Source organism: Eublepharis macularius, chromosome 9 (assembly GCF_028583425.1).
Source record: "Eublepharis macularius isolate TG4126 chromosome 9, MPM_Emac_v1.0, whole genome shotgun sequence".
Lineage (NCBI taxonomy): Eukaryota > Metazoa > Chordata > Lepidosauria > Squamata > Eublepharidae > Eublepharis > Eublepharis macularius.
In genome coordinates this window covers 40,670,443-40,688,162 of record NC_072798.1, presented here as the reverse complement: position 1 = coordinate 40,688,162, position 17,720 = coordinate 40,670,443, and the positions used below count along the sequence as shown (strand labels likewise).

Below are 17,720 nucleotides of genomic sequence, written 5' to 3'. Positions count from 1 at the left end.
AGTGGACACCTTTCCTGGCTCTGTTTAGGAAGGTGTGCAAGACAGTTCTCTTTCAGAGGGCATTTGGAGGATGGACTGTCTCAGCAAAGTTAACTGCTTCTAAATCTGTAGTTTTCACGTCTGTTAATGGACCTTTATGTTTTCTGTTTGCAATTTTAAGTATTTCCAAAAGGAACCTAGTTTACCTTTAAGATAACAGGATTTGTATAGCATTTAAATGCAAAAATAACTGGAGTATCAAACTCCACTGAAACTAATATACCACTTCCAAATATCTGATCCCCCACAACTCAAACCCCATTGGTTAAACATGCTATACCTATGACCTGCAATCACACTTCCCTTAAAAATTATCCCAGTTTGGTCACAAGGCATATTTAACCAACCTTGAGCCTCTATTTCATATTCCCGTAATATGAAGACATCCAGAAATGCTCATCTTCAGCAGAGTCATGCCCGCATTTGAGGAAGTCTGCCATGCATGTTAGATCTGAAGTTAAACATATTCTCAATACGTTTACTACATACAGTTCAATTACCAAGAAATTATTCCAGGGTATCCAACTCTTCCCCCCCTCCCTCCATCTTTGCACAAATCACAATACATTGAGCTAGCAACACACCACCACAGACAAATATTTCAATACTTCTGTATTAAAGTGCAATCCAAAAATATTACAAACGGAGCTAAATATTATATTGTGGAAAGTTGTAAGCTTCTTGGACACTGATTAAAAGATTTTATTAGAAAAAAGTTCCTTTTGTGTCTGTTATATTGAATATTGTGCTCAGCTGCTCTACGGGAAAACTGATACCAGAGTCTCTCTTGAGCTCTTCTTAAAAAATATACAGCCCTAGTCTGCTCAAGGAAAGTACCCCAGTACCCTCCACTTCCATCAAAAGGAGCAACGGTTCTCTTTAGAACTGAAGAAGTCAGGTTGTAACTACACCAGACTCCTCTCAGCAATAGATTTTTAGGAATGGCATTCTAACAAAGATTTCCAAAAAGCAGTGCAGGCTAAATAACAACAGTTTTTGCCTTCCTCACTCAGAGGTGATTTCCCCCCCCCCAATATTGTCCAATGCAAACGTCCCATATTCACACAGCTATGTTGCATGGTGTGTACTGGGAAGTTTCATACTAGCTGTCCCCCACCCCACCCAGCCCCAATAATAATGCTTCTAGCTACATTCATGCCTGGTTCAGCCCACAGAAAGGCTAAACCAGAGAAATGGCTTCAGTAGTCATCTCTGACAAGATATCTTCCTGCTAAATACGTCTATCTCTGTGGTACAGGCTGCTACTGGGTGCAAAGGAATGCTGAGCATGGATGGGTCTGATTTCCAGAAGACTCTCTGCATAGATTTCACGTGCAGGATGCCAGAGATTATTCTACATCCTTAATTGCATTTTGTTTTGTTCATAAGGCTACTAGTTTCACAAAGCTCCCACTTTGCTTCCAATTGATATAAATAGATCTTGTATTTGCTAGAACGTGACCTCATTTGAATTTGAGATTTATTACTACATCACCTTCTGCATCAGACAGAATACCCTTCGGATCCATAGCCATAAAGGTAAGAAAAATCTAGAGTATGAAATCTGTACATCTTAATATTTATACTTTTTATACAATGGGATATGAGAATCCAAAGTGTACAGAAGACCTTTGCTGTGTATGTTTTTTCACACACACAGCTGGAGATAGAGTAATAGTTACTAGTTAGTCTTCTGGTCTTTCTCATCCCCATTGCAGGCCATTTTCTAAATATCATGGCAGACTTTCCCCAAAGTCTACAATGCCACTTACCCAGTAAGAAGATACAAGGCTCCAACATATTTACAGAATTCCCTCTCATGCATTAAACTGCACAGAGTTAAAATTGTAACATACCATGATGGTGGCAAAGGGCATAATACTTTTACACTCATACTTGTGCATCATTCTCAAAACGCTTTGCTTGATGCAAAGAGATCCAATATTTCATTCCTACATATGTGATACGGCTTCCTTTGCAGTGTGGGTGGCTAACTCGCCTCTCCTTCCAAACTAAAAGGCTAAAACAATCACAGCATTTCTAACCTGGCTCCAGGAGAAGATGCAAACAATCAAAATATTACTGTCACTACTTGTTTTGTTATTACCACAAGGGTTTAAGAGCTGTTACGTTAAACCACCCAAACATTATGTATGTTATTGACACTGAATGATCTAGAAACAGAGAGCCAGAAATGGTTGCAGTGACATCTTCAAGGGCGAAAAAAATGAGGGAGGACTGCTGCTAGACTCCTGCTAGTTGTTTTTTTTCTCATCAGGTGGTGAATAAGGAGGTGGCTGATCCTAAAAATAAAAGAAAACTGCATCATTCAACATACCCATTTCAGGTCGGCTTTTAGTTTATGCCAGAACACTTTAGCCTGTTTTCATTGCATCAGTCCTCATCACTATTTATTAAAGTTACTCCTTTGCAATGTCCTTTGTGACAGCTCTGTATTGTGCACCAAGAAGGAGAGGACACATCATGGTGAGAGGCCATGAGCCATAAAGTATCTTGTTCTTTCCCACATTAAACTAAATTAGTTCAATATTGCCTGGGAAAATGTTGCAAGCCACAGAGTGGGCAGAGGGAACTGCAGTTTTGTTTAAGGAAAAAGGATCCCTTCTTAACCTCACAACCACCCTCATGTGCTGACTGGTCAAACTACCATTTATAACAAGTCTTCCTATATTATTAGTTAAAACGAGAAGGTCTAAGGTGAAAGTTTTGGTGGCAGTGAAAACCTTTTGAGGGAGTCAGGGAGGCAGCTATATATAGATCAAACGAACAAAAATGGGAAGGTGTTCTCAAGGTAAAACCCTAGGTAAAGTAGCGAATACCTGAAGCTCTGTGTGAGTGGAAATAAAAAAGTATTGTGACCAGAGCCCTGCTGAGGTAATGTAAGGAGGAGATGAATTGAAGGTCCAAAGGCAAAAGGTTATAAAAATATCATTACAGTGCTGTTTCTTAAACACACACAATATGCTCTTGACTACTACTCTCACTCTTTCCACTGTGCTCCAATACCAGGTCTTGCTAACAATGCCATAAAAAGTTGCCTTCTCTAATCTAACCAATTTCAAGTTAAGTTTGACTTAGAAATAAGAGGCCATGTAAAAAAACCAGAAACACTTTTTCTGAAGCCTCCCCCCCCACCCCCCACCCCCCATTTTTCCAATGGGAACATTTGGAAATTTGGGGGAGCAATGAAAAAGAATCTTCTACGAACTATTTTATCTTTTTGAGTGAGAAAAACTTTGTCTTATAAAACATTCCACGCATTCCAAATGTACAATGTGGAAGTTTAAGGACTTCAATATTTCTAATAGCAAAAAAACTGGTAAGATTTGGGGACCATTAGGGAAAAAAAACTTTTTTATTATAATTTTTTTTATTTTGAAAAGACAAAGTAATAGTATAGGGGATACAGAAAAGAGGGAAAGGGTGGGGAAAACCTCTTATATTATAAACGTGTAGTATTTTAAAGATGGTTTCTGTTCAAATCTAAATAATTTTGGCAGTAATTAATATGCTGTGTGTTTAATAATATATTATTAAAGAGTTCAGTGTTATGAAGTTTAGATTAATATCCAATATACTGGCCGTCCTGTGAGAGTTTCTGTCCAAATAACATGCTTAATTTTACTACAGAATTTGTTTTCTACCTTCAGCTCCCTCTCAGATGGCAGAAAAATTAAAGATACAAGGGTGATATAGGGTGCAGCAGTTCACAACTCTTTCAAATATTGGGTATACTTGCAATTTTTCTTGTAGAAAATGAAGATACTTGTACTTTAAATTCCATAAATATGCCAAATAGTACCATTTTTTTATGCTGGCTAAATTATAAATGTTGCATTTTACACTAGTCAACTGGTAAAAGAGATTTAGGTAAATATTGAATGTATTTCAATTTTCCCCAAAATTGTTGTTTCCAGAGGGGGGGGGCAGAAAAAGCGTTTCCCCCCCTCCAACATTGGAACTTCAAAATTTCCAGAAATTTTACGTCTCATTCGCCTGGTTGTGAGGGCAATCAGAAATCTAGCTCAGCCGACACCACTGTTTCCCCCTCCAACACCCCAAAGCTCACCTCCAGAGACTCCTTACCATAGGCATATAGACATTATGGGGATTGGCAGGGTTGTAATATGCACTAGAAGTTGTCGGTGTTGCTTTGTTGCCACCTACAAAGTAAGAAAAGAATCAAACAGAACTTGTTCACATGTATGTAAACAGAGGCGACTTGTAACCACAAACATACCTATTTGGGCAGCTTTTTCTGGATAAGGCAAGAGAAGGAAGATTCTTGCATTCTCTGCAGAAAGGAAACACTCAGCATGGCCAGCGTATAGAACTGCAATGATTTTTGAGAGGCCAAGAATGGGAAACCCCACGATGATCACAACAACCGAATGAGATCAAGAAGCGTGCCAATAGAGGTGGAGAAATCTATGTATGCTCACGGTTCCAATCCCATCATTCTCCCAGATGAGATAGCTACCTGGACTTTAGCCAAAGCGTGCATTTTTGTTTGCAAGTATATTGTGATTCAAAGCCTTTGAGACTGTGACCAGGCTTTCACAGGCCTCCCTCCATAGAACTAAATATAGTTTTACATGTGAGGCTGCCTCATATCAAGGCAGACCACTGGTCCACCTAGTTCTGTATTGCCTATTCAGACCATCAATGGCCTCTCCAGGGTCTCATGTAGAGAAGAGTTCTCTAAACACCTGCTACTCTGAGATATTTTAACTGAAGATGCCAAGGACCTTCTGCATGCAAAGTATGCACTCTACTACTGAACTACAGCCCCTGCCTTTTACTGTTAGGGCAAGTGGTTCCATGGCTATCAGAAGGCTTCTTCACTATAAAACATCACTGAGGAAATCAGAAGACTGCATGTGGACAACCCTCACATCTCAAATATCAACAGAAGTTCCATAAACATGGAATGAATATTCTCCTCCCATATTCAGCCTCTTATTGAAAGAGCAAAAGACAGCACAAGATTTCATTTTAAATTTGGATATCCTCCAAATAGCAGGGAACACAGTGGAACAGAAGATAACTGCTTATTTCTCAATGGTGTTACTGTTTATACCTCTTCAACTGATAACTATTTTCTAGGTTTTGAACTAAGAAGTTATCTAAGCAAAATCTGATCTGGCTATTCTTAATTCTGGACAAAAAACTCCTTACGATCTGCCTTACCTGGCATTCCAGGCTCTACCCAGGATATAGGGGCTGAAGGAGCTGAAGGTCCTGCATGATTTGGAGCTGAAGGGCCTGCAGCAGAAGGGCCAGGATATGGAGGTGGTGGTGCCATATACATCCCACCAGGTGGCGGGTACATGCCTGAAAAAAGAAGATAATGGGTGTCACATCTGTCTGCGGCTCACAGCAGTTTTGCATTAAATGTCATCCGTCTCTCCCAGAAGTAAGGTACCTTTTCCTTGAGCTACTCATATTCAGAGCTGAAAGACCATCATGGGAGATGCAAAGTCCACAACAGTTCTGCCACTGTTTCCACTAGCTATATAGCATGCAGAGAGCAAAGCATTCTGCACTGGTACACTGTCGGAATTGATGTGGTGTACCAGTGCATTCTATACCGTTAGAGGGCCATGTGGACAACCCTTTGTAACTGCCACCAGAACCCTTTTTATTGTTCCTAGGACATATTAAGGACTGTAGGCTTTTTAAAGCAAATATTAATTTATTTGCTAATAACAACTAGTAGCAAAAGACTGAAAACAACAAACCTCTTAATAGAAGAATGTCAAAGAAAGATTTTGATACAGAATTAATCAAATTATTACTTATAAAATACTTCAGGAAAGAATCAAATCAGAAGTTATCACTGCAGCTTTGAGACAACTGCCTGTACCTGAGTAACTAAGTCCACTGTACAGATTATCTGTTTTTACTGCAGGTTCTCCAATCTTGTAATCAGACCACTGCATTGTATAATACTGTATGCATTTTACTGCATCATTTTCCAATTCTGTACCCATTTTATTGTTTTTAATTGTGTAATCTGCACTGAGTCTCAGTAAGAAAAGTGGACTATAAATTAATTATTTGCTGAAATGAGATTAACCCACACAACAATGTAAAATAATATTTATTTACTGCTTGAAGCGGGATATTGGAGGATAAGGACTATGTTCCTTTTGTAACAAGAAATCAGCCTTCTTTTTACGATTTGTATTTCTATGAGATTTATAATAAATTAATTTTAAAATTAAATTTATTTAGAGAAGACATCCTCTTTTATGTATGTATGAGTATTTTTGTTACTAAATATGATCCTCTCCAGAGTCAAACTCATATTCATGTTCATACCCTAGATTTGGGCCAGCTGCTTCAGGCTTTTCCTTTCCCTCATGTGGGATGTGGGGGGGGGGGGTTGTTATCTAGTTACATTAATTCAAGACAAACAAAAGAAAGTGCTTGTTCACTCAACACAAAATTTGTTAACAGAATCACTGACCACTGGCTTAAAAATTGAAGAGAAAATGGAATCCCCTGCTTGAGAGTTTCCTAGAAGCTTCTGACTGGCCAGTGTAGGAAACATGATGCTGGACTAGATGCATTCTTAGCTTAACCTAGCAGGGCTCCTCTTAACTTCTTAAACATTTTTATCCACTTCTACAGTAAATTCTATGGGGGAGTAAAACACTGCCTATATCCAAGCATCACTATATTATGAAGATTACTAGAATCTCTCACCTGGAGGAGGCGCATACGGATATCCCATAGGTTGTGGAGCAGGTCCATATCCATTCATCTGTGGGTGTATATAAGGGTACGGTCCAGCAGCAGGTGGTGGAGGAACGTAAGGTCCTGGTGCTGGTATGTAACCTCCAGAAATATATGCAAACCCATAGCCAAAACTCTGGAAAGGTACCCCTCTGGAAGCTGAACAGAATATATTTAGGAAGCAATAGTTAGAGGGGAAAAATTGTTTTTACTGCATTTTGGTGAGCAATACCACTATATTTATCATATCAGTCAGCAAAAATCCTGAAATGGATGCACAGATATATAACATATCAATTATCGTTGATATAAGGCAACCCTTTCGCACTATGGGAACGAAATGGATCGTAAATATCAACTGGTGTAGTGTTTGTTTCAACTGAAGGACTATTTAGAGCTGTCAAGTTCTGCGATTCAAACCAGACAGCAGTTACCAAGTGATCAGAATTAGGGGGAGAGTCTTACCATCACTGGCCTGTCTGAACATCATTTGCCCAAATTCTATGGCGCCTCCACTGCAAAAGCTCATCTTAAATGAAGCCTGCCCTTCCCAGCCACCTAAGGGAAATAACCATATAAAAATGTTAATCATGGTAGTGTCTCAGGATTAAAAACTAGGATTGAATCTGCATGTTTCTTGGCAATGAAGCAACAGCAAACACTGTTCAACTTTAAAAGTGAGATAATAAAGAAATTCAACCGTGTTTTACAACTAACAGCATACTACAATACAGGTTTCCCATCCCAATATTAACCCAGCAAGTATTGCTCCCACAATACTCAGTTTCAATGAGATTTGTGCAAATGTAGTAACTAGGGATTGCTCTCTTCTCCTAGCATCCAAAAAAGCTCTCACAGAGACGCTTTCTCTTCTTTGAAGCAGAAACTCAAGATGCTGAGGGGTGAAGTTTTGCCCTTCATCTGGAAAGACTTAACTGGGCAGCTAGAATTCTGAATTCTGAATTTAATCAGAATCTGAAACTATCCACAGTATGAGCAAAATATTTAACCTTATTTCAGCAAGAAGCCTCTGTGGCTTAGTCTTAAAAATTCTCAGCTGAAATGTAAGTTTTCCATAAAAATAAAGTTGCCACTGTAAATCCCAGCTTATCCTTTTTTCCAAAACCAAACTATTACAACAGTAAAAACAAAACCAGGGCGGACATTCCTCACAAAAGTTACTTTATATCAGTGCCACTGGAGGAAAGCATTTGCAAACCAAAAGAGAACTTGCACAAGTTGAACACTGACTGAGAATCAGATCAACATGGGGGATTTCTTTCGCTGAAGGTATTTAGTAAATAGTCAGCTAAAGCCTACAGCAAGATGATGACTCTACAAGGGTTTCTGTCTCAAATTCAAAGGGATTCTGCTACATATTCTCTGCAGAAATCTCTTGCTCAAGAGCAATGGAAATGAAAAACTCAATCTTTCAATGGGATTTATACATGCCTATTAGAAACTCAACAAATTAACAAATGCATTTCTCTGCATGAGTGATAACAAACCTCCTGGTTCTGCCTGCACCACTCCTTTGATATAATTAGCAGAAAATACTGGCTGTTCAACAGAGCATCCTTTCATCAAGGTGAATGGCATCTGGAAGGACATCATTGGGTCCTTGCCCTTAGACAAAAAGATGACCTGCAAGAAAATACAAAGCAGGATCCCAGTTAAAGATCTCATTGAGGAGAGAGGAAAGCCGTTCGTATCCTGGGTATTCAAAGCCCAACCCTGTAGAGGATTTACACGTAGTCATCCAGGAAATTTCTGCAGATGCGGCTGGGAACAATTACTAAAATTTCCTCTTCTGTATATTAATTCAAGAGGTGAGAACATTATTCTCCTTTGTAACTGGAGGAAGTGTCTCATGTTGCAGGTTAAAGGTGGGAACAGAGCCTGAACATTTTGAAGGCTACTAAGAATGAATATTCAAGGTTAAAAGGACACAACACCAAGCCTTCATTTCCTAAAAAAGGGATACAGCTTGAATATCACATGTAACCAACTAAAAGCACCCATGGCTACAAGCACGTATCTAAGCAAATCTGGATGGATCCTGGAGCACTTCTTTCCACTTTCTGAGAATGATCACTTAACAGCGCCTGGGCAAAAATAACGGATAGTATAGTGAAGGTGAAACTAGCTCAAGACTTACCCTGTAGGGGGTAAGAAACACCATTCCTTTCTTGGTGCCTTTGAAGATATCCTGTTTGCTGGTCACATCAGAGAAGGTCAGCTCCACATCTTTACACTGCTTGATAATACTTTGGGGAAGATAACAAAACACCCATCACAATTAGCATTTTTCAGTGCAGCCCATACCAACACAGATGGGTGAAGAGTCATCTTTACAATATGTGTCAGGAAGAGAAATGCCAAATACAGATAAGTCACTCTAAGAAATGTATTAGACACTAAGCTAGAAATGCTGTTCCCCTGAGCGTTATTCTCTAAAACTAACAAGGGAAGGCTCCTATAGCATTTCTCATCAAATTATCCTAGGAAACTGACCAAAATATCATCAAGAACTGTGGCTCCATTAGACCTTTCTGTATAATAGGAAAACCCCTTTTTGCTTTGGAAGCAGTTCTCTGTACTAAACACATACACATTATTGCTACAGCATTTACTTAAATTAATCCATCCAATCCACTGACTTTTATGGGTTAAGCACCTAGGCTAACACTTTCTTCTGTAATAGTTTGAATTCAGAGTTCTCCATCATTTTTCACATAAACATCAAAACATTTGTGCTTCTTATGGATGTAATCTTATATTGAATTACTTAGGAGTAAGCTTTTGTTAAAACCAAAAGCTGCTTCATAACATGTATATGATTGGGTTGTAGGGAGTATAGCTATCAACCCAATTTCAAAAGGAAGAATGAGTGTTGATCTTAGAAAGATCTAATGAGAATCTATTCAATGACATAGATGCAGAGGACTTAGCCGTGTTAGTCTGTGGTAGCAAAATCAAAAAGAGTCCAGTAGCACCTTTAAGACTAACCAATTTTATTGTAGCATAAGCTTTCAAGACTTCCAAGAAGGAGTTCACAGTATTGCACTGTTAATCTTTTACCTAACACCTCTTACCCTCTGCCATCCTCTCCAAATGTGTCAAAAACTGTCAGTGAATATTAAGGATGTGGACACCATCACGTGAATGATCTTTGCTGCATATAAACTTCCTCCTTTTCAAATGCCTACTAGAGCTGCCTTAAGGACAGAAATCATGTGACACAAATTTAACTCTTCACATTCCTTCTAGATCTGAATCAGCAAGGGGACACTTTTCTGGATCAACAGGATTTTCCGCAACTAACAAGGAGGCTAAATTAAATGAAATCAAAGATTAAACATCTATCCATAAACGCTGCAGAAACTTAAACTAGCTAGGAATTAAACTGAAATGACCAGGACTTTTTTCAGCTGGAACGCAGTGGAACGGAGTTCTGGAACCTCTTGAAAATGGTCACATGGCTGGTGGCCCCGCCCCCTGATCTCCAGACTGAGTGAGTTTAGATTGCCCTCCGTGCCAGCAAGGCACGGAGGGCAATCTAAACTCCCCTCTGTCTGGAGATCAGAGGCGGGACCACCAGCCATGTGACCATTTTCTCCAAGGGCAACCCACTGAGTTCCACCACTTCTTTTCCCAGAAAAAAAGCCCTGGAAATGACTAAATCAATAAAGATTATAGTCCACAAATACTTAGTTTATCTTAAAATAAATGAAGTTTGTCTCCACTGCTCTCAGAAACCCACACAGCTATTCAAAACATTACCCAACACACTAAAAATGAGCCTGAAGTCAAACAGACTTGATTTCTATTTCTAAATTTTCTTTACTACCGAGATCACCAGAGAATTTCAAGTCAGAAAGTGCTAGAGTCCACAGTAAATGCTTTCAGGGTTTACTACTGCAAATATATGACTGACTGAACAAGTTAGGGCAATCTAATAATCAAAAAACAGTTGCTCATATCACAGCCGCAAGCTGCAGGAGCTATGGGTGTAGCCAATGCAGCATCAGATGAGGAAGGCAGTCTGCCGCAACACTTCCTACTTTTCCAATTTGGTTTACATTGTGAAAATATCAGTTTTAACAACCGTGGGAGAAAAGAGAATGAAGGAGATGCTGCCCTAATATATTGTGAAAGAAAAAACTAAGGCAGCTTTTTGATCTGACCCTGATGGATGAAAATTATGAGCCTACCCAGTCCAAGTGAAGTCTCAGTCCTCAAGATATTGCTGTCAGCACTTTCTCAAGGAAAACAGGCACTGACCTTTAGCAATAGATACCATCTGATGGCCAGTCCATTCCCAAATCACCCTTAATCCTGCAAATCCTGCTCAAGACGCATAAAGAGCTGCTGCTCACACCTTCAGGAAAACCCTTGAGACTCATTTTACACATGAAAAACAATGCATATACAACCATGAGAAAAATACAGTTTTATTTATGGCAATATCTTCCCCACATCATTATGCCAATTTTTACCACTACTATTTTTTTAAAAGATCCTGAAACCATGCATGAGGCACCACTTCAAATAAGAAATGTGGGAATCATCCCAGAACATAGTTTTAGCTGAGTTGCCATGTTGGTCTGCAGTAAAACAGCAGGATCCGAGTCCAGAGGCACTTTAGAAACCAAGATGATTTTTCAGGTTATAAGCTTTTGAGTCAGAGCTCCTTTCTTCATATCCCCTGAACAATCTAAAGGGAGCTCTGACTCTCAAAAGCTTATAGCCTGAAAATCTTGTTGATCTCTAAGGTGCAACTGGATTCAAATCCTGCTATCCCAGAAACATTCTACTTTTAATTAATTTTCCAGTTCGTTAAAACAAAGATGACAAAGGCCTTAATTTGACAGTGCTCTCCACTGGTTGTTGTGGGTTTTCCGGGTGGTCTTGGCATTGTAGTTCCTGACGTTTCGCCAGCAGCTGTGGCTGGCATCTTCAGAGGTGTAGCACCAAAAGACAGAGACACTGAGAGATCTCTGTCTTTTGGTGCTACACCTCTGAAGATGCCAGCCACAGCTGCTGGCGAAACGTCAGGAACTACAATGCCAAGACCACGGCAATACAGCCCGGAAAACCCACAACAACCATCGTTCTCGGGCCGTGAAAGCCTTCGACAATACAGTGCTCTCCACTGCTCCCAAAATGGGGAACTGCCCTCACTGGGCCAAGATGCTGGAGCTACAGCCCGAACCCTGCTGCCCAGGATTTGCCAGAAAAAAAGATACAATTTGAACAGTTTGCAAGAAGCCCTGCCTGCACTTAGTCCCTCACCCGCCTCTCCAGAAAATAATTTTATTAGGGAGAAAAACTGGGCACGACTAAGTGAGGCTCTTATCACAGCCTGTGTGTATTTGTTTGCCACATATGACAGAAAAGAGAAAAGGCGGACTAGGGTCACGCTGCGAGGGGGCTGAAAGGGGGAGTGGGCGTGAGGCACCATTACGGGCTAAAGAGATAAAGATAATAATCCACCGGTGACAATCACTTCAGTATCTCCCTCCGAGAACGGACAGGGGGCAGTTCTCGGGGGAGGAAAGCCCGGAAGGAGAGCCCTGAAGCGGGCGTCGTCGTTGTGCGTACGTCACAACTGCACTCTAGGGCGGGGGCCCGGGGGTCGTTCTCAGCGGAGGAACGGGCGACTCTGCCGGGCGACTCCCGAGCCGCCCTGGCCCGCGCAAAGACAGGCCGAAACAGGCTTCACAGCCCTTGAGGGCGGCCGACGCCGCATCCTGCGCTCCCCTCCCACCCCGACTCCGGCCCCGCCTTGCCTCCCGCTCACCATTCCCCGTGGGGCAGGATAATCCCGCCGCCCTCCGAGTGGTTCCTGTTCAGCGCCATCTTCGCAGCCGGGGACACCTAGCAGGGCGGGCCTCCTCGCTCATCCTTCCCCTCCTTCCGCGGAGCCGCCCCGCAGCGGCCGTGACCTCACGGCGCACCAGCCCGCCTCTTGGCGGGGCGGCGCGAAGGGAGAGGCGGGGCCTTCGTTGTCTCCTGAGGGGAGGTGCGCCGGGTGCGCTGGGGACTGACAGCCGCGGAAAGGCAGTTGCGCTTTCTGTCGCTTTCCCTAGAAGATCCCAGTTTAGAGATGGGCCAGGTTGGTGACGGAGAGACCTCGCCGAAACTGGAAATCTGCCTCGATAAAAGAAAGAGGCCTTCTGAGAATCCCATGTAAAGTTGGTTAGTCTTAAAGGTGCTACTGGACTCTCTTCGGTTTTGCTACTACAGACTAACACGGCTAACTCCTCTGGATCTATTTCCTGTGGCTGCGTTTCTTTTCTTTTGGAAACACAGAGACTCTTCTCTAGAAAGATGGGCAGTATTCGTTGTGACCCTATGGACAACACCTTTTCAATATATAAAACGTAATACTTTCTGGAACATTACTATCACTCCAGAATGAAATTTTGTTTTAGACAGACATTTGTGTGAAGAAAATTTGCAAAACACTGAGAAGGAAAGGTAGGCTTATAAACACCTTGATGCTCCTGCAAGGAGTTTAAATGTGTGTGTGTAAACACTTGAAAAAACTAGGTGTCTGGTCTGCCTCATATCTACATTTAAGCTCATTCCATAATCAAGTAACACTGGGAATTGTATTTCCAAGGAACTAAACTATGACTATAGTTTTAATATAAAACTATAATATAAAACTATTTGTTTTAATACAAAACTATTTAATATAAAACTAAGCATATTGCTTAGTTGAAAAATCTGTCTGGGATCCTAACCTCCCTTTCTTCTCAACAAAGAGACTATTCCCCCTTCCCTCATTGCAGCCCTTACCTTCAACCCCCATGATGTTCTCCAGGAGCCCACTAACCCATGAAGACACAATTGAGAGAAGGACGTAAAAGACAGCAGTAGGACAGGTCAGGAGAGTTGCCATTTGTATAATACTGTTCCACTCATGCCACGTAGGATTCGATAAACCATCAGTTTCCAGGCATATTTCAAGAGAAGATGAAAAATGTAGAGAAGAAATCTGCTTTGGCTTGGAGGCAACTCTCAAGACACAGAGGTACACTAACAATAGCACTAGAACATTCTCCTGCAGTGCTGGAACAACTCCTGTTGTGATACAGTTTGTGCAGTACCACTTTGTATGCTAGCCTAAATATGTATTTGTTGGCATAGCAAAGTGCTGAGTATCTGAGCATGATGGAAGCCCATGCTGGAAAATACACTGCCTGTAGTGACACAAAGATTGTAAAAATAGGTGTTGTATATGTCGACCCTGACCCAAATGAAGGGTAATAATGAGTAATAAAAGAGCAATAAAACCGCTGACCAAATGAAGTAACAGACCATTTGTTCAAATGACACTTTGTTTAATCAGACAACAGAACACCGATAGAAAATTAAGTCTACCAACATTTACATTTACATCACTGCTATATGTCATTTTTTCTCAATCAGGGCTAGTCAGATAACAAAGAGGGCTTCAATATGATACTTTTGTGGGCTAGAGGTATCAGGAGAATCTAGGCTTCATTCATTCCTTCATGCTTGCATTATCTTGCTCTAATAATCTACCAGTGTGCCCATGAACTTTATTACAAGAAGGGTCTATATTTCCAAACTGCTTGAGTACATCTTGATATGCACAATTACAATGTAGAACTTTCAGAGACAACAAGAGGATTCTACTGATACTTTACCAATTGGCTCCCTTTTTTGTTGTTTATGGCCTTTTGTCCCTGTTTTTCACAGATCCGTGTGTCGCATCAAAGACAGAAAAAAAGAGGAAAACCAAAATATTGCTCAGGGTCATTACCTTCCTAAAATGAAGCTGTTGACACTGTATAATTGTAGTAGTGGCAATCAACAGAATATTGTTTAGTCAGGTGTTCGTTTTGGGAGAGATTGGAATGGAGAATAAGCATCATCATACCAGTGCATTCCACTAGCAGCAATAGAAGGCCATGAACACCTGGAGTTCCTATTGTTGGCTACTGAAAGGCAAAGGTCTGTCCTAATAATGGGTGTATACAAATTGTTACTTTCTTCCATAATGCATTGCATCGACTCAAAACTTTGAGTGTAACATAAATGGGAAATTCTCTTTAAATGGACTTACTTGGTTTAGCACGAGAATAGAATTCTAAATCTAATCTTATTATGTTGCATGTAAATTAGAAAACTAAATATTTTTGTAATTTTTTAGAGTGATGCAGTCAGAAACTGTACAGTAGGAACCCATCAAGACTTCTCCCATTTGGAATGCAAAGACCAGACTAGTCAAGACTTTCTTCATCAAAGAGAAAAATCTTCATGCATTCCTCAAATGCTTTGCTACCATATAGAATTAGAGCAAAACATAGCCATGCAGTATTAAAGTTACAGTGAAAGGGAAAGCCTTCCTCTTTACACAGGTATGGGCAATGATACCCTCACCTTCATTACACAATAGCATGAGTGCCTTGTATATCTTGTATTGCCAGTTAGTGATGCTATGAGGAGAAGAGGGCTTTTGGTTTTAATTTCACCAGTCCTTGCTTGTATCAGCACTGAAAAGACAATGATTTAAACAGATGGATTCTAACAGCCTCCATAGCCTTGAATATAAATCTTGTATTTGGACTGTGAATGAACTGGTGGGCCTGTTACAGCCGTTAACTGGAGACTGACCTGCTTTAAATTGCTTCATATTACAGCTTTCACTACATGGTGTGTTGTTTGTGTGTTGCAGTTCACCAAATGGATCAGCTCTTTTCTCCACAATGCATATGGTGCAATAAACGCTCTGTGGTGACACAAAGAAAATTGTTGGTCCCTATAATAAATCATGGAGCCCAAACAACTCGCCACATGGAGACAGTCATCTAGGGATATAACACATACACCTTTCCTTAATGATCAAATTCACTAAGAGAGAGACAATGAGGAGTGCAGCCCTGTTGGTTCTTCAGGACTTCTCAGGGGTTTCCAATATCGCCAGCCATGATATCCTGGATGGGTTTCAGGGATACAATACTTTGGTGGTTGCATTCCTGTCTGGCTCACTGCTTCCAGAAGATAGTGCTGTGGGGCTGGGGCTCAACTACATTGCACTAGGAAGTCCTGCTCAATTCCACCCTATGCCATTTGCTTAATCTGCTGGGAGAGGCCGTATCATGATTTGGAGTAAACATCACAATGCCAATGACACACTACTTTTCAGACGAGCCAGATGAGATAGTGAACATTCTGAACTGGTGTCTGGAGGCAGTAATGGACCGGATGAGGGCTAATAAACTGAAATGCAGTCCAGACAAGACTGAGGTGCTGATGACTGATAATATGGTTAATCAGGAAGTAAGGATACTATCTATTCTGGGATGGGAGTGCACTTCCCAGCTGCTCTGTCCCCTTTTGCTGCTCCTGCCATGATCACCAAGCTGCCATCGTCTGTGGCTCCTCCTGGCACTGACCCAGTGGTCCCCCGTGTTTTCCTGCCCTGATGCCAGGTAGGTGCCAAGTGGGGGCCCAGGGAGAGGGTAGAGGCTGGTCATGGCTGGCAGCATCTAGGACAAGCCATGGGGTGACTCTAGACTGGTTGCTTCTGTGGCATGTAGCATCGTTAACCCACTTCAGTTAGTGCATCATTTATAGAATTCCTCGAGAAACAAGATCTGACCATAGTTATCCATGATCTGATCTCATTTAGGGCTGCCTTTCAGGACTGTTTAGAAACTTTAGTTGTTTCAAAATGCAGTTGTTAGCTGACATCAATTTCAAGAAACACCTCTCATCAATGTTGAAAGAGCTTCCCTTCTTGCCTATTCCTTGAAGTGCTAGTGTTTAAATCCAAGAACCTTCAGGCTGAATATGCACTTATAAATAAATAAATCATCTGGAACGGTTAACATCATCTTCAGGTGCCATGTTTTGTGTGCCTCTGCCATCAGAAGGTAGGTTGGTGGCCACCAGTGATAGGGCTTTTTCTGTTGTGTCACCTTGGCCTCACAGCCATTTGCCCACCATTAGTACTAGTGGCAAAATAACATTCTTCTTTTCCTTGGCATTTGTAGTTTGATATTGAAAGTGGTTGGCTGTTGCTGTTTTAATTTGATCTTTTTAAAAAAATCAGTATTTTTATTGCTGTGATCATCGCTCTAATTTGTTATTTAGGATTTCTTTGGCTTTTTGGAAATGGTGGTTTTTATGCTTTAGTTTTATACTGTTAATGGTTAGCGTGCCGGACTAGTACTGGGGAGACCTGTGTTCAAATCCCCAGAAAGCCCACTGGATATTCTTGGGCCATTCACAATTTCTCAGCCTAACCTTCCTCATAGGAAATATAGAGCAGGGAGAACCATGTACACCACCTCCTGAATTCCTTGGAGGAAGAAAGGGATAAAAAATGAAACATAAAAATGTTAGGGGTTTATGCTGTGGCTTTGTGGTTAATTTTATGCCACTATTTTTTCTTGTTTTTATCATTACATTTTTTTAAAAAAATTGTAAGCTGCCTTGAAAGCTTTTTAGCTGAAAGCAGGCCATAAAATTGTTTAAAATAAATTAAATACAGTAGTTGACTAAATAGCATCTTAGAGAGAACAGCTTCTTATCTTCTCTTAAGATGATAAGTCCTCTCAAGTTATTTCAAGAAACTTTATTTCAAATATCATCTCACCAGTCTGTGAAAGCACACAGTTACAGAAAACAAAGTGGAGTTTTCTCTGTGATTTCCAGGCTCTTTGGAATTTCCTTCCTGAGGAGGCCATTCCATGGCCAGATTAGGACACTCTGAAAAATGTTTCTTTTCAGATTCATGATTAATGATCTGTAGCAATTGTGACTTCTGCGTGCTGGATTATATAGTGCTGGTGTCAGACTTTTCCCTGTTGTTATATGTTTACAACTTTACATTGTATTTTCTTGTTGAATTGTTCCACCTGGAGAACAACTGTATA

At 40.8% G+C, this 17,720-nt stretch overlaps 1 protein-coding gene across 1 annotated transcript; it reads right to left on the bottom strand.

The window, feature by feature from the left end:
- Positions 1 to 634: 634 nt before the first annotated feature.
- On the bottom strand, positions 635 to 12,717 carry WBP2NL (WBP2 N-terminal like). The gene is made up of 8 exons (XM_054988668.1): positions 12,605 to 12,717; positions 8,960 to 9,068; positions 8,310 to 8,445; positions 7,267 to 7,359; positions 6,772 to 6,960; positions 5,251 to 5,394; positions 4,147 to 4,223; positions 635 to 2,342 (listed from the first exon to the last, which is right to left on the bottom strand). Exons 1-8 carry the CDS (start codon positions 12,661 to 12,663, stop codon positions 2,295 to 2,297), a joined length of 855 nt encoding a protein of 284 aa, XP_054844643.1. The 5' UTR covers positions 12,664 to 12,717; the 3' UTR covers positions 635 to 2,294.
- Between the last annotated feature and the right edge of the window lie 5,003 nt (positions 12,718 to 17,720).